This window comes from Aquarana catesbeiana, linkage group LG06, assembly GCF_042186555.1.
Source record: "Aquarana catesbeiana isolate 2022-GZ linkage group LG06, ASM4218655v1, whole genome shotgun sequence".
Classification (NCBI taxonomy): Eukaryota; Metazoa; Chordata; class Amphibia; order Anura; family Ranidae; genus Aquarana; species Aquarana catesbeiana.
This window is the reverse complement of record NC_133329.1, coordinates 36,981,013-37,006,883: the sequence shown is the minus strand read 5'-3', so window position 1 is coordinate 37,006,883 and position 25,871 is coordinate 36,981,013. Positions and strand designations below refer to the sequence as shown.

The 25,871-nt window shown below is 51.5% G+C and overlaps 1 protein-coding gene across 1 annotated transcript in view; it reads left to right on the top strand.

Annotated features, from left to right (window-relative positions):
• The window catches only part of LOC141148308 (guanylate-binding protein 3-like), a 129,048-nt gene that overhangs the window by 33,846 nt on the left and 69,331 nt on the right, over positions 1-25,871 (top strand). Inside the window, exons 6-9 of the mRNA XM_073635612.1 lie at positions 2,694-2,881; positions 4,167-4,415; positions 9,734-10,011; positions 11,969-12,181. Coding sequence (XP_073491713.1) covers positions 2,694-2,881; positions 4,167-4,415; positions 9,734-10,011; positions 11,969-12,181 — 928 coding nt within the window. The remainder of the gene's footprint in view (positions 1-2,693; positions 2,882-4,166; positions 4,416-9,733; positions 10,012-11,968; positions 12,182-25,871) is intronic.

Here is a 25,871-nt window from a genome sequence, read left to right as displayed (position 1 = left end):
GGTGTCCATTCACTCAGTGGCAAAGCGGTACGTGTTGGGAAGCGCAACACGGTAAGACCATTATGGACTGTTCCATAGGAGCTGTTTCTGAAGCACATGTTAATATCATAATAATACAAGGTTAGCTATGAAACCAAACACACAATTATCATGACAATTGACTTTTTTTTTGAGTCCCCCAGGCCTTTTCCCATTAATTGCAAAGCTAGGGAACAATTGCCATATTTTCCTAAAGTAAGCAATCAGTATTGGTAAACTTTGCCATATTACTCAGGAAAAATGGCAATGCAATTTGCGTCCAACTACATACAAGCCAGAATGGTGGATTAGCCCAGGGGGCAAAGATTGGAATGTTCATCTTGTTGCTGGCTATTTTAAGGGTGTGGACTGTCATTTCTTATCTCTTCAGAACTGTGTGATCTGTCCTGGCTGCTATCTTTCATATCAGGCCTTTGCGCTGTGCTGTCCCTGTCCTGGGTGGGGGTTTTCGTTGCAGATACCTGTATTTCTGGGGTTTCCTGCTCCATGCTAGCAATATTAAGGGCTTTACGAAATCTATGTCCATGTCTATTCCATTTAGAACGTCTGAACTCTCTCCGCCTTTCTGTACCTCTGCTTATTACGGATACACCTGCCTTTGACCCATATTCCCTATCACTGGACTCTTAACAGATATCGCAGGATATTGACAAAATTTTGGTAGGATATAGCATTCTCCAGAGCCATTCTAGTGGGATAGCTTACATAACACTTATTGGCCATTGAGTATATGAAATTGTATCATCCTCCAATAAGTCAGGACAGTTGAAAACTTTCGTATACAATGCAAGATACTCACTGCAGAACAAAATTGGGTCATCTCCTCTCATAAAATTCATTTGTTGTAAATCACTCATACCATTATCAGGACTGTCCACAATACGCTGCAACTCTTTCCTCCGCACCTCTGCATCTGCTAAGTTATAATTAACCTGTGCAGATAACTGGCCTGCCAAAGGTCCTGGTAGCCATGCTTTCAGAAGAGAACATGCATCCTCATTACTCAAATGAAATTTAAGGACTAGAGCCTCAAATTTACTGGACAGACTCACTGGTGATTCCAGGGCATTAAATTCACCCGCAGATCGGCTCTCCTCTACTCACGCCTGTCAGACGCGAGTGAGGAAAAGCCGATCAGCGGCTCTTCCTGTTTACATCATGATCAGCCGTGGTTTGACACGGCTGATCACGTGGTAAAGAGCCTCCGTCGGGGCCGAGACTGAGATCGGTGTAGCGGTTTGTCAGACTGACACACCGCACCACCAATCGCTGCAATGCACACCCCCACGGGCGCGCGGTGGCTGTTATCCTGCTGGACGTCATGTCATATGACACCCAGTCAGGATAACTGAACCCCCGCCTGTGCGTTATTCTCCAAAGCTATGCTTAAGCACTGTTTGATAGTGTGAAACCCGTCAGATCTTCTGTCCGTTCTGCTGTGGCATGTATTTTTTATTCCTTTTGACGAATAAAGGCTATTTTTTGGAGTGCGGCTGTCCAGAATTTTTCTCAAATTTTATTGCTACATGCATTGCCAGCACCAGTGGCTTCCAAACTAGAGGAGAGGTTCACTAAAATCTGACCTGCCTGGAGCAGTTATATCCCTTTCTTTAAGGTCCCTTTAACAAGGGAAATGAATGCAGAATGGCCAAAATTGAGGAAGAGTCTGAAGCATACTTCAGCAGAACTGAACCCCTGTAGGTGGTGAACTAGTCTGATGAAGTAAGTTCCTTTACATATGGAAGAGGCTTGAGATGAGATACTAACAGTCTTCCTGTCTGCAGGGAAACACATACTCTAGCAAAAGCCCTGTGATTTCAGGGCAATGAAGAGACACTAAGCAGTAGACCGCCTTACTGAATGGGCTAGGATGTCTGTGTCACAGTGTGGCAAACTGTAATGCAAGGTGTAATAAACTGAAACAACTGGAAATGACAGAGTCACTTGTAGCTTGTGATGGTTTGGGTTATGGAACCCTCTCACCTGGTCTGTAGTTTTAGAAAAGTGAGGGAAGGTCTCTCAGTTGGGGAGCCCCCTTGTTCTCTCAGTCCCTCTGTGGTATAGATATATTGTTACCACGATCTGACTCTGTGCAGGGCCACCCTACTGCTTCTCAGTGATACCAGCGATCTGCAGTCCCTCTTTCTGGCTCTCTGATCTCCCCCAACCATGCCTGGGTCCTCTGAGTCCCACACTGTGATCTCACACATGTCCCCACCCTCTCACAGTTGCCTTCCTTCCTTCCCTGAAAGTTCTGGGGCATTTGATTATATAGGTTCCCACTTTTTTTCGAGCTCTTCTGGGAAATGTAGTCTGCATTCAACATGTCTAGGTACAGAAGTCCTGTTGTCAGCACACAAGTTCAGCAATGCTTTGCTATATTGAAGTCTATAATAACTGGCCTGCAGAACACTGCCACCTTGTGGTTAATAAACATCTTGCAATCAGTAACAGTGCAGTTTGTTACAATACACAAGGTATAATTACAGGCCCCTATGGAGCCCAAAAAGCTGCAAGAATAAACTAAACTAATTTTAGTAGAAGGAAAGGAGATGCATCCTGAGAGGGCGGACTTGTTCTGCTGGGTGCTTGAACTAACATGGCTTTACATAAGAAAGAAAATAAAAATGTTGTGTCTCCTTAATACTGAACAGATTTGTCTGGGAAATCACTGAATTAATAAAGGTGAAGACTGAAGACAACGAGGATGAGGAGGCTGAATTTTCCAGCCATTTCCCCATCTTTATCTGGGCAGTGAGGGACTTTCATTTGGCATTGAATATTGATGGAAAACAGGTTTCAGAAGACGAATACCTGGAGAATGCTTTAAAGCTTAAAGATTGTAAGTATGGAGGGTAATTTATGAAAATGTTCTTGTATATTTAATCATATAATACAGTATAAGTATAGGTGGTATTCTATGACCCAGTTGTACCTGTGCAGCTTCTATGCCGAGACTCTCATTCGAGGTTTGCTCAGAAGTTTCTTCTTTTAACGATTCCATTAGAGACCACAGGACCTAAAATGCCAACTATAGGAATTTATGGAAACCACTTCAGGATATGACACCAAAAGTGCAGCTGAAAAATGGAGTGCTGTAATGGTCCCTTGAGGGCCCATTCACACTGTTTGTTACATTAAAGTGGTTGTAAACCCTTCCATATACCCAGTGAAGTCACTGGCTTCAGGTGACACACAGAGATGAAACAAATCCTCCTATATAAGTTGTACCTGTTTATCTTCAGTCTTCTCTTCTCTACAGCCGTTCAAAGTTTAGATTCTATAGAGCTTATTTAAACTGTTGCAAAAGGGGGACTGAAGTTACACTCTTTAGAGCTCACTGAGGAGAGTTCTGAGAGCTGATTGGAAGGAAGAGACACACCCCCTTAACACAAGAACAGAACTGAGGCTGTCAATCAGCTGGAGCTCCCTCCCCTGTCACCATTTTTCTCTTGGTGTCAGGAAAACATGTCAGAAGTGACTCGTGCAGATAGCAGAGGAAGGAAACAGCAGACAGAAACGACACTTAGTGCTCTGGAATGAGACGAGTACACACTATAGAGGGATATGCTTTGTTCATATTTCACTCTAATGCAATGTTGTGTGACTGGGTAAGGTGTGCTACATTAATTAATTTTTAATGGGCTGGCTGCACACATTGAATGCATAAAGAAAAATGAATGTGGCCCATTCATTTCTACCTTAGCACATCATAAAGCACAGCATGTATGTTGTGGTTTGCTGTAGCATGGGTACGATGTGGTGCCATTAAAAATGAATAGCACCGCAATGCACCACAGCAAGGTAATGCATGGTGAAAATTTGAATGGGAATTTGGGGGGGGGGCAGCCCCTATACTACACTCTAAATGTAAAAATACATGATTACCCACTTGCCGACCGCCTAGAAAAATGTGTCGTTACTTTGATGTTTAATACCGGGGGTTATGGCTGCAGCTACATGCCATAACCCCAGTATCATTTTTTCCCTCATTTTCTCATAAAAGTGGTTCAAGTAGTGGATTCCTCACTGGGTCACTTTTAGAAGTGTGTTCAAATGACATTTACCAATAAAACTGGAAACCCAAATAACCATCTTCTCTATCCCTCTCATTCCATTCACAAAAGCTGTAAAAACAACGAAGGATGAGGCATATAACAGGCCCAGGGAATGTATCCGGATGTATTTTGGAAAGCGGAAATGCTTTTTGTTTCCTTTTCCGACTATCAGTGAGAAACATCTGCAGAAACTGGAGGAAGTAGATGACAATGAGCTCAATGACAACTTTGTGGCCCAGAGCAAGAAGTTCTGTGATTACATTTTCCAGAATGCCGAGGTTAAAGGTTTGAAGGAGGTGCTGACTCTAACAGGAGCACGTAAGTACATTCAATGTTGTATAGCTTTCAGCTGGTTAAAGAGAATTACAGACCAAAGGCAAATATAAAATGTGCCATCTAATGCCCTGTACACACGGGCAGACTTTTCGGCAACAATTGTCCGACAGTCTTTCCAACGGACTTTCGACGGACTTTTGATGGACTTTCTAACGAACTACCTTGCCTACACACGATCACACCAAAGTCCGACGGATTTGTACGTGATGACGTACGACCGGACTAAAATAAGGAAGTTGATAGCCAGTAGCCAATAGCTGCCCTAGCGTCGTTTTTTGTCCGTCGGACTAGCATACAGACGAGCAGATTTTTCAACCGGACTCGAGTGCGTCGGACAAATTTGAAACATGTTCCATATCTAAAGTCCGTCAGATTTTCGACCAAAAAAGTCAGCTGCGGGTCCGATGGAGCCCACACATGGTCGGATTGTACTCCGGATTTGGTCCGTTGGACCAGTCTGGTCGAAAAGTCCGCTTGTGTGTACACGGCATAAGGAGCACCTAGATCAGGGATATGCAATTGGCAGACCTCCAGATGTTGCAAAACTACAAGTCCCATCATGCCTCTGCCTCTGGGTGTCATGCTTGTGGCTGTCAGAGTCTTGCTATGCCTCATGAGACTTGTAGTTCTGCAACAACTGGAGATCCGCTAATTGCATTACCCTGACCTAGATCATTTTAAGGCATGGATACAGTGTATCTCTAGCTAGAATTTTGGTCAACTAATAAAAACAAAAAACTAATAATAGTAAATACAATTTTGTCACTTTTGATAGAGCACGAATGGTTAAAGCAGAGGTCCTGCGACCATTCAATTTTTTTTTTTGTAGTCATTCAGACACTCCCAATCATAAAGTAATACTCACTGTTTGGGTGTTTTAAATCTGTTGCTGTTTCGTTTGTAAGAAGTAGTTATAAAAAGTGATCCTGGCTGTTCCCATCTTTCTTGTGGGCATGTGAAGCCCACAAGCATTGCTTTCCGGGACCCGGTGAATGCTGAGCTCCCAGCATTCACTGCTCGTTCCCTTGCATGCTCAGTGTTTAAGGCTAGCAGCGCCGTAGGCTTCCGGCTTGCCATCACAGCGGGCGTCGTCGGAAGTTCCCGCCCCATTGTGATGGCAACCAAACCAATACAAAGAAAAATCCTCTTTCGAAATCCCGCGAGAACTCACGGCAGGCCTCCGCAATAACTCCTGGGAACAATGACATGAGCTCCCAGGAGAGTGCGGCACACAGGAAATGACGGAATATCCGCAAAATACCCACCCATATCTGCAGTGGACACTTATAGGAAGCAGAGATGAACATGAGAAAAACACAGGTACACTAGAAAAAAAAAAAAAAAGTTCTATTTATAACTGAATACATTGCTGTAATGTGATTGAGCAAAAGTTGTAAAATAGGGTGGACCTCCGCTTTAAAACCAGCTTTTTTTTTTGCTTTTACTGCCTGTGTTCCTTTGTGTGCTGGAGGGGTGGGTGTAATTTCCATTCACTTCATGTTACATAGAGATACAGTAAGAAGAAGTAGGAGGAAATCTCTCCCCAAATAGAAAATTCATCTCCCCAGTGGAGATACAGACAGCAATAAAAACCTGGCAGAAGTTCTTAGATTTCCCAACTCCATGCATCCATCCAAAATGGAAAAAATAGAACGTTTTGAGTAGACGTACAGTTTAAATTAAGATATATCTTCTCATCTAAAGGAAACTATCTCAACCAATGTCATAGAACACATTGGTTGCTGATGCGATGGAATGTGGCATGATGAGCACAGAATAATGGCAAAAAGAGGCCATTTCCAAACTTGTGGAAAATAGTCATGTTATTGGATATTGGGCTCAAGGACATCACTTGGACAGACACTATTATAACACCCTAGATATGTCTTATGTTTCTTTTTCTCTGTGTGTAGTTAGGTCCTTTAGGCCAGCTGTGGTGTCGGGGTCATGTAAGCAGGGGCATATATTTGTAACCTTTTTTTATTATTATTAACTTCCCTCTAAATGGGGATAATCCACTCAATAATGGGTCAAACTAAATTGGTAAAGTATTAGTAAACCCACTTTTTCACCTTGTACCTACAGGTAAGCTTGTAAGAAGGCTTACCTGTAGGTGCAATGAATATCTCCTAAACTTACACTGTTTAGGAGATATTGACACAGAATGCAACTGGTGATGTCACCGGTGCATGCGCTGTGAAGGTCCGGCATACTGTGCCGGACCTTTAGAGCTAGTGCTGTATATGAGGGCTCCTACGGACACCCGTGGGAGTGGCGTTATTGCGGCCCCACGGAAGGAAGACCGGGCGAAGATGGAAGCCCTGCCAGCGCTGGCAGCGCGCTGCTGGAGTGCTTCATTTTAAGGTAAGTCTTGCATAGTGTGCTAGCACATTATACATTTGTCTTACAGGGGAAAGTTTTTTTATTGTTTTTTTTTTTTTGGAGCAGTTTACTATCGCTTTAAGCTAAATGCCCAATTCCCAATCCCAATACTAAACTTCCTCAGATTGTAATGTCTGCCACACCTTCTGAGGAAGTCCTGCTCTGGGACAAAATGTGTTAGAAAGATATAAGACTGTGTAAGTGCTTCCAGCCTAAATGAGAACTGTAGGCAAAACTTTTTTTTGGATAGAGAAGGGGAGGGTTATAACCCCTGTAAGGTTTATTTTTGCCATCTGTGTCCCATTTGGGAGATTTCCCTTAACTTTCCGTCCCATAGCTATTACAGGAAGTGAGAGGAAATCTCTGCAATTTAAAAGAGAATTTGGGGATTTAAAAAACAATCATACTCACCTAAGTGGATGTGGCATCGAGCTGTTGCTGCATTTGTATCCCGCTGGCTCTGGAGTGAGAACTGAGTGATCAAACACCATTAATCGCTCAGTTATCCCCTTCTGCACTACTGTGACTGTCATTCAGCAGCTCTCTGTCCTCCCCTCCAACGCTCACTGGAGTGTTGGGCTGTGGAGGGGGTGGGAGAGGCTGGCTCAGGCTCTTAGCATATTGCTGAGAGGCGGAGCCAGGTGCCAGTCCAGACTTCTTGGGGGTATACCAACCATATGGTCGGGATCTTGCCAGAGCCTAGACCAGCTGAGCGACATCAGCCGACATCAGGCTTTAGCCCACTGTTGACTGAAATAAACTGCACACTTGTGATCCATAGGAGATAAATAGCTTTGGCCATACTTCTTCTTTAAGGAAATCTCTTGGGACCCCCCCACCCAGGTCACCAGAACTAGTGTCCCCATTGGAGGATTTCCCCTCTCTTACTCTTCTGGGGACAACCCAAAATTTAGGATTTTCTTTTACTTTCACTTTCACTGATAATGGTAAACAAGACCAATAGAGAGGATGAATCTCCTTAAAGGGGGCACAGACAGTAATTAGCTGTGGCAGGCGGTGCTCCATTTTTTTGGGGGGGCAGCAAACAAATCACCCCCCACCCCCCGTTTGGCCAGTCTGTCAGTCGATCCATCCATCCCCCCATTTGGTCGGTCTGTTTGTCAGTCAAAATCCCCCCATCGCTTGGTCTATTGGCAAACCATGTCACTCGCCCGTCTGCCCACCAGCCCCGCACTTACCCCATCTAGGTCGGGGGGAAGCTTTGGCAGCTTCCCCCTGCATTTCCTCCTCGGCAGCTTCCCCCTGCATCTCTTCCTCGGTGGCCAATACAGTCGCTTCTCCTCTCAGCCAATCGAGTCTAAAGAGCCACTTCCTGATTGGCCGGGAGGAGAAGCAGGAAGACAATATTAGTTCTCTATTGTCACACAATTGGGTGGGCTCAGGGCGCAGTGCTCTGCGCCCCGGGCCCACGCTTTTTCGAAACCAATTAGAGCCTCATTGAAATCCTTGCGTCCTGCGCCCTGCATGTAGATTAGGGGACAAGCGCATGGATTAGGGGGGTGGTGCCCCTAATGTAGCAGCCGCCACTATTCTACTCTCTATCCAACAACAGTAAACGTTTTCTTTTAAAGGGGTTGTAAAGGTTCGTGTTTTTTTTTTAAATAACAAACATGTCATACTTTTCTCCTCTGTGCAAAGGTTTTGCACAGAGTGGCCTAGATCCTCCTCTTTTGGGGTCCCTCCATGGCACTCCAGGCTCCTCCTCTTCTCGAGTGCCCCCACGGAGAAAAGCTTTCCATGGGGGCACTTGTGTGGGCGTGCTCCTGTGTCCTGCTACTGCGTCCATTGACACAGACTGCAGGACTCAGCCCCGCACTCTGCCTCCCGGGTCATTGGATTTGATTGATAGCAGCGGGAGCCAATGGCTCCTGCTGCTATCAATCTATCCAATGAGGATCCAAGACAGCGGCTTGAGCTGGTGTGCTCACCCCTGGTGATGGAAAGACCGGGTTCAGGTAAGTAAAAGGGGGGCTCTAAAGAGGGGGGTCTGCATCACAGGAGGTTTTTCACCTTAATGCATAGAATGCATTAAGGTGAAAAACCTTGAGGTTTTACAACCCCTTTAACTCCTGGAATATGGTAATTTTGTAGTAAATGGAAAAGTATCTATTAACTGTGCTATACAGTACCATATCAGTTGCCTGTGTTGTAAACTGCTATTTGTCTTCCTTTTGAGTTGGATCACTTAGTAAATTATGTAGTGAGGGGAGGAGAGATGCCGCTCTAGGAAGGGTGTCTGGAAATGTAGCTCTCCTCAGAGTAGGAACAGCAGGTGCTGGCTAAGCATAGGTAATTGGATGAAAGGAAGATTCTGGACAGCCGCACTCAAAATCAAATGCCTTTATTAAAAAAAGGAGGTAATAATCCAAAAAATACAAACCACAGCAAACAACAGATCACAGGACCCAACGCATTTCACACTTTCAAAAGGACTTATTCATAGCTTGAATGCTCGAAGATATGAATAAGCACTTTTGAAAGTGTGAAACGCGTCAACTCCTGTGATCCGTTGTTTGCTGTGGCTTGTACTTTTTGGATTATTACCTCCTTTTTTTTAATAAAGGCATTTGATTTTGAGTGCAGCTGTCCAGAATCTTCCCTTCATTAAATTATGTAGTGACCTACAAAAGATCTGCATGATGAAACCATTCTCTATCACAATGACACAGTAACCCTACAGTATTTGTTGTGGCAACAATTATCTGGTAACTTTTTGAATGATGTACTTTGCCAACAAGTGGAATCAGCACCTTTGATACATTGTTATATATCAGCCCTGATGAAAGATTGTTTCTGCATCATGATTTTGCATAGAATTGATACATATTATACTGAGACTCATTATCATACAGAGACAAATAAGCCAATTCTGCTCATGTATTTTCTAATGTCTCCAGAACTGGGTGATCTGGCCACAATTTACACTGAAGCTATAAGCTCTTCTAATGTTGCCTGCATGGAGGATGCTGTGATTTCTTTGGCTGATAAAGAGAACAAAGTGGCCATCCAGAAAGCGGCACAGCTCTATGAGGAAAGGATGAAGGAAGTTACGCTGCCCACTGAAACACTTGACAACTTCCTTGGAAAAAGTCAAAAGTGTGAAGCTGAAGCTCGGGCATTGTTTCTGAAAAAGTCCTTCAAGGATAAAGATCAGAAGTTCCTTATACAGTTTATGGTAAGGTTTTTTTTTGTTTCAAATAAAAACATAAAATACACAAATGAACAAATTGGTTCACGGTATTTAGTTAGCACTGCAATTTTAGTAATTGTTTGAGAAACTGAAGCTTTTTGGAATCAGTTTTCCCAGCTATGCCATAGGCAGGTTAGGTTGCTTCCTGTAAGGTTTGCTGCCAGATTTGGAAAGTGGTCAAAAATGTGGGCAGAGGTCAGCTCCAAACAAACTAAAAATAATATGGTACCAACATCCCTAAAGTTCATAAGACAAATAGATTGGAGATATGGGACTTTAAAGGTACACCGCACAGAGAATCACTCAAGTTTAATATAAAAATATATAAGTTATTTATTTAAGAAAGCATTAAAAAAGGTAAGGAATACAGTTTACTACAGTCATAGGTATACACCCACTTCATATTTCTGACAATAGCATAAAAAATATAAGTAATACAGCGCTGCGTAGAAAATTGGAAGTAAATAGCAGCCAACACACCTATAGACCCAAGTATTAGAAAATATACAAAAAAGTGTAGCGCTATAAACTCCGAAAATTAAGTAAATGGTGTTTAAACACAATTCACAGTGTATAACATAAAATTAAGTGTTAGCATAGAGAACTATGATGTACTATATATGTACAAATACTGTGTACATACTATAAACAAAGTGGAAAAAAAACACAATGCAATATTAGTATAAACTAAATATGATACACTGTGTACATATATAATATGCAAGTAATAAAAAACGAAAGTAGTAGTATAAATATAGTAAAGTCCAAATGGGGTTGACACCATCCAGACTTCCAAACCAAGAGGGCAATTCAACTTCCATAGTTATCCACACGGCATATACATTATATTCCAATAGAAGGCCACAAACGAATAGTCGTATATCATGCGAGAGATGGATAAAAAGACTCACATATTAGAAGATCATCAAAGGCACAAAATTCAAATAGCGGTAATTATGAAGGGTCCACCCAACGTGTTTCTGCTAAAGAGCCGTCATCTGAGGTTGGAGTTTATAGCGCTACACTTTTTTTGTATATTTCTGACAATAAAATACTGTAATCACATACAAAGTAGTATGACGTCCAAATGTTTCAACATGTTTCGCCGATGTGGCTTCGTCAGGAAAAGGGACTTAATTATCAAGTGTAAAGGAGCGTGATTCGCTGAGCCTCATAAATAGGCGTGGGAGTACAAACAATTGGAAAAATTTCCTGAGTAGCCCCACTGCCCTGCATCCAAGACCAGTCCAAACAATGCCAGATCTCCCGTAGGGAGGGATGTAATATTTATCGTTCAAACTGTCATGCGGAAAAGACAATAATACCTCAGTCCTATTATTTAATTAAGAGATACATATACTGGGAGCTCATGAGGATGGCAAGAAAGGGAGAAAGGCATTGGCATATGCTAAAATGTTCAAATAGTTTCAAATAGTTTCATCTGAAAAGTTCTCAGTAAGTCCTAATGCTACTGTATGGGATACCCATCCAACAGTCACTCAGACACCAAAGCAGGAAAGGTGCATGGAAGGAGACAAATAACAAAAAGCCGGAGAGCCGAACCCCCGAGAAAAGAGGGGGTGGCCGGCTTGTATCTGTATCTTGTTGCATTTTCTTGGGCCCTCCCAAATCCACTTATCAACTGTTTGCCAGCAATGCGGGCTCAAGGGGCAGCTGCTTTGGGCCCCACAATAATGACTGAGGACAGGGCAGCTGCCCCTTTTGTCCTGGGTTAAAGACAGTCCTGGCCATTGTATCTGGTGGCCTGAGCACAACCTGTTAGGATAACATATCTAAACATTGTGCCTAAGAAAAAACATGTTGAAAATGTATGACTATTCTATATCTGATGAGCCCTGTACCATAAATACTGATTGTTACAGTAATGAACACAACCTGACCCCACATGTGAAGTAAAGCTTGTATATTTCATTCCCTTTAGGAACATTTAGTCAACAAGAAACAAGAATTTATTGCCAAGAATGAGAAAAAGTCTCGTGAGGTATGTTGGGCCATCATTAGGAAGCATTCTGCGGACTTTGAGAAAGCTTTGCCTGCAAGAAAGTACATGGAGCGTGGGGGATATGCCAAGTTCAAGAAGGACTTGAAAGCTATAGAAGACAAATATAATAAGGAACGTGGAAAAGGTGTAAAGGTTGGTGGACTTAATTTATAATGAAATAAAGAATAGGAGATCCCAGCATGTTACATTATTACAACACATTTAAAAAGGTTACAATTCATAGAAGCTGAAGCATAGAAGCCAGAATCAGGCTGTGATTGGGAGGGGGTCTGACAGAGACCCCCTCACAACAACAGCCTGACTCTGGAACAGACCCCCTCCCAATCACAGCCTGACTCTGGCACAGGCCCCCTCCCAATCACAGCCTGACTCTGGCACAGACCCCCTCCCAATCACAGCCTGACTCTGGCACAGACCCCCTCCCAATCACAGCCTGACTCTAGCACAGACCCCCTCCCAATCACAGCCCGACTCTTGCACAGACCCCCTCCCACTCACAGCCTTCATCTGGCACAGACCCCCTCCCAATCACATACTGACTCTGGCACAGACCCTCTCCCAATCACAGCCTGACTCTGGCACAGACCCTCTCCCAATCACGGCCTGACTCTGGCAAAGACCCCCTCCCAATCACAGCCTGACTCTGGCACAGACCATCTCCTAATCAAAGCCTGACTCTAGCACAGATCCTCTCCCAATCACAGCCTGACTTTGGCACAGACCCCCTCCCAATCACAGCCTGACTCTGGCACAGACCCTCTCCCAATCACAGCCTGACTCTGGCAAAGACCCCCTCCGAATCACAGCTTGACTCTGGCACAGACCCCCTCCCAATCACAGCCTGACTCTGGAACACACCCCCTCCCAATCACAGCCTGACTCTGGAACAGACCCCTTCCCAATCACAGCCTGACTCTGGCACAGACCCCCTCCCAATCACAGCCTGACTCTGGCACAGACCCCCTCCCAATCACATCCTGACTCTGGCACAGACCCTCTCCCAAACACAGCCTGACTCTGGCAAAGAACCCATCCCAATCACAGCCTGACTCTGGCACAGACCCTCTCCCAATCACAGCCTGACTCTGGAACAGACCCCTTCCCAATCACAGCCTGACTCTGGCACAGACCCCCTCCCAATCACAGCCTGACTCTGGCAAAGACCCCCTCCGAATCACAGCCTTCATCTGGCACAGACCCCCTCCCAATCACAGCCTGACTCTGGAACAGACCCCCTCCCAATCACAGCCTGACTCTGGAACAGACCCCTTCCCAATCACAGCCTGACTCTGGCACAGACCCCCTCCCAATCACAGCCTGACTCTGGCACAAACCCCCTCCCAACCACAGTCTGACTCTGGTACAGACCCCCTCCCAACCACAGCCTGACTCTGGCACAGACCCCCTCCCAATCACAGCCTGACTCTGGCACAGACCCCCTCCCAATCTCAGCCTGACTCTGGCACAGACCCCCTCCCATTCACAGCCTGACTCTGGCACAGACCCCCTCCCAATCACAGCCTGACTCTGGCACAGACCCCCTCCCAATCACAGCCTGACTCTGGCACAGACTCCCTCCCAATCACAGCCTGACTCTGGCACAGACCCCCTCCCAATCACAGCCCGACTCTTGCACAGACCCCCTCCCACTCACAGCCTTCACCTGGCACAGACCCCCTCCCAATCACATCCTGACTCTGGCACAGACCCTCTCCCAATCACAGCCTGACTCTGGCACAGACCCCCTCCTAATCACAGCCTGACTCTGGCACAGACCCCCTCCCAATCACAGCCTGACTCTGGCACAGACCCCCTCCCAATCACAGCCCGACTCTGGCACAGACCCCCTCCCAATCACAGCCTGCCTCTGGAACAGACCCCTTCCCAATCACAGCCTGACTCTGGCACAGACCCCCTCCCAATCACAGCCTGACTCTGGCACAGACCCCCTCCCAATCACAGCCCGACTCTTGCACAGACCCCCTCCCACTCACAGCCTTCATCTGGCACAGACCCCCTCCCAATCACATCCTGACTCTGGCACAGACACTCTCCCAATCACAGCCTGACACTGGTACAGACCCTCTCCCAATCACAGCCTGACTCTGGCACAGACCATCTCCTAATCAAAGCCTGACTCTAGCACAGATCCTCTCCCAATCACAGCCTGACTCTGGCACAGACCCCCACCCAATCACAGCCTGACTCTGGCACAGACCCTCTCCCAATCACAGCCTGACACTGGCACAGACCCTCTCCCAATCACAGCCTGACTCTGGCACAGACCATCTCCTAATCAAAGCCTGACTCTAGCACAGATCCTCTCCCAATCACAGCCTGACTCTGGCACAGACCCCCACCCAATCACAGCCTGACTCTGCAACAGACCCTCTCCCAATCACAGCCTGACTCTGGCACAGACCCCCTCCCAATCACAGCCTGACTCTGGCACAGACCCTCTCCCAATCACAGCCTGACTCTGGCAAAGACCCCCTCCGAATCACAGCTTGACTCTGGCACAGACCCCCTCCCAATCACAGCCTGACTCTGGAACAGACCCCCTCCCAATCACAGCCTGACTCTGGCACAGACCCCCTCCCAATCACAGCCTGACTCTGGAACAGACCCCCTCCCAATCACAGCCTGACTCTGGTACAGACCCCCTCCCAACCACAGCCTGACTCTGGCACAGACCCCCTCCCAATCACAGCCTGACTCTGGCACAGACCCCCTCCCAATCTCAGCCTGACTCTGGCACAGACCCCCTCCCATTCACAGCCTGACTCTGGCACAGACCACTTCCCATTCACAGCCTGACTCTGGCACAGACCCCCTCCCAATCACAGCCTGACTCTGGCACAGGCCCCCTCCCAATCACAGCCTGACTCTGGCACAGACCCCCTCCCAATCAAAGCCTGACTCTGGCACAGACCCCCTCCCAATCACAGCCTGACTCTGGCACAGACCCCCTCCCAATCACAGCCTGACTCTGGCACAGACCCCCTCACAATCACAGCCTGACTCTGGCACAGACCCCCTCCCAATCACAGCCTGACTCTTGCACAGACCCCCTCCCACTCACAGCCTTCATCTGGCACAGACCCCCTCCCAATCACATCCTGACTCTGGCACAGACTCTCTCCCAATCACAGCCTGACTCTGGCACAGACCCTCTCCCAATCACAGCCTGACTCTGGCACAGACCCTCTCCCAATCACAGCCTGACTCTGGCACAGACCCCCTCCCAATCACAGCCTGACTCTGGCACAGACCCTCTCCCAATCACAGCCTGACTCTGGCAAAGACCCCCTCCGAATCACAGCCTGACTCTGGCACAGACCCTCTCCCAATTACAGCCTGACTCTGGAACAGACCCCCTCCCAATCACAGACTGACTCTGGAACAGACCCCTTCCCAATCACAGTCTGACTCTGGAACACACCCCCTCCCAATCACAGCCTGACTCTGGAACAGACCCCTTCCCAATCACAGCCTGACTCTGGCACAGACCCCCTCCCAATCACAGCCTGACTCTGGCACAGACCCCCTCCCAATCACATCCTGACTCTGGCACAGACCCTCTCCCAAACACAGCCTGACTCTGGCAAAGACCCCATCCCAATCACAACCTGACTCTGGCACAGACCCTCTCCCAATCACAGCCTGACTCTAGCACAGACCCTCTCCCAATCACAGCCTGACTCTGGCACAGACCCCCTCCCAATCACAGCCTGACTCTGGCACAGACCATCTCCCAATCACAGCCTGACTCTGGCAAAGACCCCCTCCGAATCACAGCCTTCATCTGGCACAGACCCCCTCCCAATCACAGCCTGACTCTGGAAAAGACCCCCTCCCAATCACAGCCTGACTCTGGAACAGACCCCTTCCCAATCACAGCCTGACTCTGGCACAGACCCCCTCCCAATCACAGCCTGACTCTGGCACAGACCCCCTCCCAACCACAGTCTGACTCTGGTACAGACCCCCTCCCAACCACAGCCTGACTCTGGCACAGACCCCCTCCCAATCACAGCCTGACTCTGGCACAGACCCCCTCCCAATCTCAGCCTGACTCTGGCACAGACCCCCTCCCATTCACAGCCTGACTCTGGCACAGACCCCCTCCCAATCACAGCCTGACTCTGGCACAGACTCCCTCCCAATCACAGCCTGACTCTGGCACAGACCCCCTCCCAATCACAGCCCGACTCTTGCACAGACCCCCTCCCACTCACAGCCTTCATCTGGCACAGACCCCCTCCCAATCACATCCTGACTCTGGCACAGACCCTCTCCCAATCACAGCCTGACTCTGGCACAGACCCCCTCCTAATCACAGCCTGACCCTGGCACAGACCCCCTCCCAATCACAGCCCGATTCTGGCACAGACCCCCTCCCAATCACAGCCTGCCTCTGGAACAGACCCCTTCCTAATCACAGCCTGACTCTGGCACAGACCCCCTCCCAATCACAGCCTGACTCTGGAACAGACCCCTTCCCAATCACAGCCTGACTCTGGCACAGACCCCCTCCCAATCACAGCCTGACTCTGGCACAGACCCCCTCCCAACCACAGTCTGACTCTGGTAAAGACCCCCTCCCAACCACAGCCTGACTCTGGCACAGACCCCCTCCCAATCACAGCCTGACTCTGGCACAGGCCCCCTCCCAATCTCAGCCTGACTCTGGCACAGACCCCCTCCCATTCACAGCCTGACTCTGGCACAGACCACCTCCCATTCACAGCCTGACTCTGGCACAGACCCCCTCCCAATCACAGCCTGACTCTGGCACAGACCCCCTCCCAATCACAGCCTGACTCTGGCACAGACTCCCTCCCAATCACAGCCTGACTCTGGCACAGACCCCCTCCCAATCACAGCCCGACTCTTGCACAGACCCCCTCCCACTCACAGCCTTCATCTGGCACAGACCCCCTCCCAATCACATCCTGACTCTGGCACAGACCCTCTCCCAATCACAGCCTGACTCTGGCACAGACCCCCTCCTAATCACAGCCTGACTCTGGCACAGACCCCCTCCCAATCACAGCCTGACTCTGGCACAGACCCCCTCCAAATCACAGCCCGACTCTCACACAGACCCCCTCCCAATCACAGCCTGCCTCTGGAACAGACCCCTTCCCAATCACAGCCTGACTCTGGCACAGACCCCCTCCCAATCACAGCTTGACTCTGGCACAGACCCCCTCCCAATCACAGCCCGACTCTTGCACAGACCCCCTCCCACTCACAGCCTTCATCTGGCACAGACCCCCTCCCAATCACAGCCTGACTCTGGCACAGACCCCCTCCCAATCACAGCCTGACTCTGGCACAGACCCCCTCCCAATCACAGCCTGACTCTGGCACAGACCCCCTCCCAATCACAACCCGACTCTTGCACAGACCCCCTCCCACTCACAGCCTTCATCTGTCACAGACCCCCTCCCAATCACATCCTGACTCTGGCACAGACCCTCTCCCAATCACAGCCTGACTCTGGCACAGACCCTCTCCCAATCACAGCCTGACTCTGGCACAGACCATCTCCTAATCAAAGCCTGACTCTAGCACAGATCCTCTCCCAATCACAGCCTGACTCTGGCACAGACCCCCACCCAATCACAGCCTGACTCTGGCACAGACCCCCTCCCAATCACAGCCTGACTCTGGCACAGACCCCCTCCCAATCACAGCCTGACTCTGGCACAGACCCTCTCCCAATCACAGCCTGACTCTGGCAAAGACCCCCTCCGAATCACAGCTTGACTCTGGCACAGACCCCCTCCCAATCACAGCCTGACTCTGGAACAGACCCCCTCCCAATCACAGCCTGACTCTGGAACAGACCCCTTCCCAATCACAGCCTGACTCTGGCACAGACCCCCTCCCAACCACAGCCTGACTCTGGTACAGACCCCCTCCCAACCACAGCCTGACTCTGGCACAGACCCCCTCCCAATCACAGCCTGACTCTGGCACAGACCCCCTCCCATTCTCAGCCTGACTCTGGCACAGACCCCCTCCCATTCACAGCCTGACTCTGGCACATACCACTTCCCATTCACAGCCAGACTCTGGCACAGACCCCCTCCCAATCACAGCCTGACTCTGGCACAGGCCCCCTCCCAATCACAGCCTGACTCTGGCACAGACCCCCTCCCAATCACAGCCTGACTCTGGCACAGACCCCCTCCCAATCACAGCCTGACTCTGGCACAGACCCCCTCACAATCACAGCCTGACTCTGGCACAGACCCCCTCCCAATCACAGCCTGACTCTTGCACAGACCCCCTCCCACTCACAGCCTTCATCTGGCACAGACCCCCTCCCAATCACATCCTGACTCTGGCACAGACTCTCTCCCAATCACAGCCTGACTCTGGCAAAGACCCCCTCCCAATCACAGCCTGACTCTGGCACAGACCCTCTCCCAATCACAGCCTGACTCTGGCACAGGCCCCCTCCCAATCACAGCCTGATTCTGGCACAGACCCCCTCCCAATCACAGCCTGACTCTAGTACAGACCCCCTCCCAATCACAGCCTGACTCTGGCACAGACCCCCTCCCAATCACAGCCCGACTCTTGCACAGACCCCCTCCCACTCACAGCCTTCATCTGGCACAGACCCCCTCCCAATCACATCCTGACTCTGGCACAGACCCTCTCCCAATCACAGCCTGACTCTGGCACAGACCCCCTCCTAATCACAGCCTGACTCTGGCACAGACCCCCTCCCAATCACAGCCTGACTCTGGCACAGACCCCCTCCCAATCACAGCCTGACTCTGGCACAGACCCTCTCCCAATCACAGCCTGATTCTGGCACAGACCTCCTCCCAATCACAGCCTGACTCTGGCACAGACCCCCTCCCAATCACAGCCTGACTCTGGAACAGACCCCTTCCCAATCACAGCCTGACTCTGGCACAGACCACCTCCCATTCACAGCCAGACTCTGGCACAGACCCCCTCCCAATCACAGCCTGACTCTGGCACAGGCCCCTTCCCAATCACAGCCTGACTCTGGCACAGACCCCCTCCCAATCACAGCCTGACTCTGGCACAGACCCCCTCCCAATCACAGCCTGACTCTGGCACAGACCCCCTCCCAATCACAGCCCGACTCTTGCACAGACCCCCTCCCACTCACAGCCTTCATCTGGCACAGACCCCCTCCCAATCACATCCTGACTCTGGCACAGACCCCCTTCCAATCACAGCCTGACTCTGGCAAAGACCCCCTCCCAATCACAGCCTGACTCTGGCACAGACCATCTCCTAATCAAAGCCTGACTCTAGCACAGATCCTCTCCCAATCACAGCCTGACTCTGGCACAGACCCCCTCCCAATCACAGCCTGACTCTGGCACAGACCCTCTCCCAATCACAGCCTGACTCTGGCAAAGACCCCCTCCGAATCACAGCTTGACTCTGGCACAGACCCCCTCCCAATCACAGCCTGACTCTGGAACACACCCCCTCCCAATCACAGCCTGACTCTGGAACAGACCCCTTCCCAATCACAGCCTGACTCTGGCACAGACCCCCTCCCAATCACAGCCTGACTCTGGCACAGACCCCCTCCCAATCACATCCTGACTCTGGCACAGACCCTCTCCCAAACACAGCCTGACTCTGGCAAAGACCCCATCCCAATCACAGCCTGACTCTGGCACAGACCCCCTCCCAATCACAGCCTGACTCTGGCACAGACCCCCTCCCAATCACATCCTGACTCTGGCACAGACCCTCTCCCAAACACAGCCTGACTCTGGCAAAGACCCCATCCCAATCACAGCCTGACTCTGGCACAGACCCTCTCCCAATCACAGCCTGACTCTGGCAGAGACCCTCTCCCAATCACAGCCTGACTCTGGCACAGACCCTCTCCCAATCACAGCCTGACTCTGGCAGAGACCCCCTCCCAATCACAGCCTGACTCTGGCACAGACCCTCTCCCAATCACAGCCTGACTCTGGCAAAGACCCCCTCCGAATCACAGCCTGACTCTGGCACAGACCCTCTCCCAATTACAGCCTGACTCTGGAACAGACCCCCTCCCAATCACAGACTGACTCTGGAACAGACCCCTTCCCAATCACAGTCTGACTCTGGCACAGACCCCCTCCCAATCACAGCCTGACTCTGGCACAGACCCCCTCCCAACCACAGCCTGACTCAGGTACAGACCCCCTCCCAACCACAGCCTGACTCTGGCACAGACCCCCTCCCAATCACAGCCTGACTCTGGCACAGACCCCCTCCCAATCTCAGCCTGACTCTGGCACAGACCCCCTCCCATTCACAGCCTGACTCTGGCACAGACCACCTCCCATTCACAGCCTGACTCTGGCACAGACCCCCTCCCAATCACAGCCTGACTCTGGCACAGGCCCCCTCCCAATCACAGCCTGACTCTGGCACAGACCCCCTCCCAATCACAGCCTGACTCTAGTACAGACCCCCTCCCAATCACAGCCTGACTCTGGCACAGACCCCTTCCCAATCACAGCCCAACTCTTGCACAGACCCCCTCCCACTCACAGCCTTCATCTGGCACAGACCCCCTCCCAATCACATCCTGACTCTGGCACAGACCCTCTCCCAATCACAGCCTGACTCTGGCACAGACCCCCTCCTAATCACAGCCTGACTCTGGCACAGACCCCCTCCCAATCACAGCCTGACTCTGGCACAGACCCTCTCCCAATCACAGCCTGACTCTGGCACAGACCTCCTCCCAATCACAGCCTGACTCTGGAACAGACCCCCTCCCAATCACAGCCTGACTCTGGAACAGACCCCTTCCCAATCACAGCCTGACTCTGGCACAGACCACCTCCCATTCACAGCCTGACTCTGGCACAGACCCCCTCCCAATCACAGCCTGACTCTGGCACAGGCCCCCTCCCAATCACAGCCTGACTCTGGCACAGACCCCCTCCCAATCACAGCCTGACTCTGGCACAGACCCCCTCCCAATCACAGCCTGACTCTGGCACAGACCCCCTCCCAATCACAGCCCGACTCTTGCACAGACCCCCTCCCACTCACAGCCTTCATCTGGCACAGACCCCCTCCCAATCACATCCTGACTCTGGCACAGACCCTCTCCCAATCACAGCCTGACTCTGGCACAGACCCTCTCCCAATCACAGCCTGACTCTGGCAAAGACCCCCTCCCAATCACAGCCTAACTCTGGCACAGACCATCTCCTAATCAAAGCCTGACTCTAGCACAGATCCTCTCCCAATCACAGCCTGACTCTGGCACAGACCCCCTCCCAATCACAGCCTGACTCTGGAACACACCCTCTCCCAATCACAGCCTGACTCTGGCACAGACCATCTCCTAATCAAAGCCTGACTCTAGCACAGATCCTCTCCCAATCACAGCCTGACTCTGGCACAGACCCCCACCCAATTACAGCCTGACTCTGGCACAGACCCTCTCCCAATCACAGCCTGACTCTGGCACAGACCCCCTCCCAATCACAGCCTGACTCTGGCACAGACCCTCTCCCAATCACAGCCTGACTCTGGCAAAGACCCCCTCCGAATCACAGCTTGACTCTGGCACAGACCCCCTCCCAATCACAGCCTGACTCTGGAACAGACCCCCTCCCAATCACAGCCTGACTCTGGCACAGACCCCCTCCCAATCACAGCCTGACTCTGGAACAGACCCCCTCCCAATCACAGCCTGACTCTGGTACAGACCCCCTCCCAACCACAGCCTGACTCTGGCACAGACCCCCTCCCAATCACAGCCTGACTCTGGCACAGACCCCCTCCCAATCTCAGCCTGACTCTGGCACAGACCCCCTCCCATTCACAGCCTGACTCTGGCACAGACCACTTCCCATTCACAGCCTGACTCTGGCACAGACCCCCTCCCAATCACAGCCTGACTCTGGCACAGGCCCCCTCCCAATCACAGCCTGACTCTGGCACAGACCCCCTCCCAATCACAGCCTGACTCTGGCACAGACCCCCTCCCAATCACAGCCTGACTCTGGCACAGACCCCCTCACAATCACAGCCTGACTCTGGCACAGACCCCCTCCCAATCACAGCCTGACTCTTGCACAGACCCCCTCCCACTCACAGCCTTCATCTGGCACAGACCCCCTCCCAATCACATCCTGACTCTGGCACAGACTCTCTCCCAATCACAGCCTGACTCTGGCACAGACCCTCTCCCAATCACAGCCTGACTCTGGCACAGACCCTCTCCCAATCACAGCCTGACTCTGGCACAGACCCCCTCCCAATCACAGCCTGACTCTGGCACAGACCCTCTCCCAATCACAGCCTGACTCTGGCAAAGACCCCCTCCGAATCACAGCCTGACTCTGGCACAGACCCTCTCCCAATTACAGCCTGACTCTGGAACAGACCCCCTCCCAATCACAGACTGACTCTGGAACAGACCCCTTCCCAATCACAGTCTGACTCTGGAACACACCCCCTCCCAATCACAGCCTGACTCTGGAACAGACCCCTTCCCAATCACAGCCTGACTCTGGCACAGACCCCCTCCCAATCACAGCCTGACTCTGGCACAGACCCCCTCCCAATCACATCCTGACTCTGGCACAGACCCTCTCCCAAACACAGCCTGACTCTGGCAAAGACCCCATCCCAATCACAACCTGACTCTGGCACAGACCCTCTCCCAATCACAGCCTGACTCTAGCACAGACCCTCTCCCAATCACAGCCTGACTCTGGCACAGACCCCCTCCCAATCACAGCCTGACTCTGGCACAGACCATCTCCCAATCACAGCCTGACTCTGGCAAAGACCCCCTCCGAATCACAGCCTTCATCTGGCACAGACCCCCTCCCAATCACAGCCTGACTCTGGAAAAGACCCCCTCCCAATCACAGCCTGACTCTGGAACAGACCCCTTCCCAATCACAGCCTGACTCTGGCACAGACCCCCTCCCAATCACAGCCTGACTCTGGCACAGACCCCCTCCCAACCACAGTCTGACTCTGGTACAGACCCCCTCCCAACCACAGCCTGACTCTGGCACAGACCCCCTCCCAATCACAGCCTGACTCTGGCACAGACCCCCTCCCAATCTCAGCCTGACTCTGGCACAGACCCCCTCCCATTCACAGCCTGACTCTGGCACAGACCACCTCCCATTCACAGCCTGACTCTGGCACAGACCCCCTCCCAATCACAGCCTGACTCTGGCACAGACCCCCTCCCAATCACAGCCTGACTCTGGCACAGACTCCCTCCCAATCACAGCCTGACTCTGGCACAGACCCCCTCCCAATCACAGCCCGACTCTTGCATAGACCCCCTCCCACTCACAGCCTTCATCTGGCACAGACCCCCTCCCAATCACATCCTGACTCTGGCACAGACCCTCTCCCAATCACAGCCTGACTCTGGCACAGACCCCCTCCTAATCACAGCCTGACTCTGGCACAGACCCCCTCCCAATCACAGCCCGACTCTGGCACAGACCCCCTCCCAATCACAGCCTGCCTCTGGAACAGACCCCTTCCCAATCACAGCCTGACTCTGGCACAGACCCCCTCCCAATCACAGCCTGACTCTGGCACAGACCCCCTCCCAATCACAGCCTGACTCTGGCACAGACCCCCTCCCAATCACAGCCTGACTCTGGCACAGACCCCCTCCCAATCACAACCCGACTCTTGCACAGACCCCCTCCCACTCACAGCCTTCATCTGTCACAGACCCCCTCCCAATCACATCCTGACTCTGGCACAGACCCTCTCCCAATCACAGCCTGACTCTGGCACAGACCCTCTCCCAATCACAGCCTGACTCTGGCACAGACCATCTCCTAATCAAAGCCTGACTCTAGCACAGATCCTCTCCCAATCACAGCCTGACTCTGGCACAGACCCCCACCCAATCACAGCCTGACTCTGGCACAGACCCCCTCCCAATCACAGCCTGACTCTGGCACAGACCCCCTCCCAATCACAGCCTGACTCTGGCACAGACCCTCTCCCAATCACAGCCTGACTCTGGCAAAGACCCCCTCCGAATCACAGCTTGACTCTGGCACAGACCCCCTCCCAATCACAGCCTGACTCTGGAACAGACCCCCTCCCAATCACAGCCTGACTCTGGAACAGACCCCTTCCCAATCACAGCCTGACTCTGGCACAGACCCCCTCCCAACCACAGCCTGACTCTGGTACAGACCCCCTCCCAACCACAGCCTGACTCTGGCACAGACCCCCTCCCAATCACAGCCTGACTCTGGCACAGACCCCCTCCCAATCTCAGCCTGACTCTGGCACAGACCCCCTCCCATTCACAGCCTGACTCTGGCACATACCACTTCCCATTCACAGCCAGACTCTGGCACAGACCCCCTCCCAATCACAGCCTGACTCTGGCACAGGCCCCCTCCCAATCACAGCCTGACTCTGGCACAGACCCCCTCACAATCACAGCCTGACTCTGGCACAGACCCCCTCCCAATCACAGCCTGACTCTTGCACAGACCCCCTCCCACTCACAGCCTTCATCTGGCACAGACCCCCTCCCAATCACATCCTGACTCTGGCACAGACTCTCTCCCAATCACAGCCTGACTCTGGCAAAGACCCCCTCCCAATCACAGCCTGACTCTGGCACAGACCCTCTCCCAATCACAGCCTGACTCTGGCACAGGCCCCCTCCCAATCACAGCCTGATTCTGGCACAGACCCCCTCCCAATCACAGCCTGACTCTAGTACAGACCCCCTCCCAATCACAGCCTGACTCTGGCACAGACCCCCTCCCAATCACAGCCCGACTCTTGCACAGACCCCCTCCCACTCACAGCCTTCATCTGGCACAGACCCCCTCCCAATCACATCCTGACTCTGGCACAGACCCTCTCCCAATCACAGCCTGACTCTTGCACAGACCCCCTCCTAATCACAGCCTGACTCTGGCACAGACCCCCTCCCAATCACAGCCTGACTCTGGCACAGACCCTCTCCCAATCACAGCCTGATTCTGGCACAGACCTCCTCCCAATCACAGCCTGACTCTGGAACAGACCCCCTCCCAATCACAGCCTGACTCTGGAACAGACCCCTTCCCAATCACAGCCTGACTCTGGCACAGACCACCTCCCATTCACAGCCAGACTCTGGCACAGACCCCCTCCCAATCACAGCCTGACTCTGGCACAGGCCCCCTCCCAATCACAGCCTGACTCTGGCACAGACCCCCTCCCAATCACAGCCTGACTCTGGCACAGACCCCCTCCCAATCACAGCCTGACTCTGGCACAGACCCCCTCCCAATCACAGCCCGACTCTTGCACAGACCCCCTCCCACTCACAGCCTTCATCTGGCACAGACCCCCTCCCAATCACATCCTGACTCTGGCACAGACCCCCTTCCAATCACAGCCTGACTCTGGCAAAGACCCCCTCCCAATCACAGCCTGACTCTGGCACAGACCATCTCCTAATCAAAGCCTGACTCTAGCACAGATCCTCTCCCAATCACAGCCTGACTCTGGCACAGACCCCCTCCCAATCACAGCCTGACTCTGGCACAGACCCTCTCCCAATCACAGCCTGACTCTGGCAAAGACCCCCTCCGAATCACAGCTTGACTCTGGCACAGACCCCCTCCCAATCACAGCCTGACTCTGGAACACACCCCCTCCCAATCACAGCCTGACTCTGGAACAGACCCCTTCCCAATCACAGCCTGACTCTGGCACAGACCCCCTCCCAATCGCAGCCTGACTCTGGCACAGACCCCCTCCCAATCACATCCTGACTCTGGCACAGACCCTCTCCCAA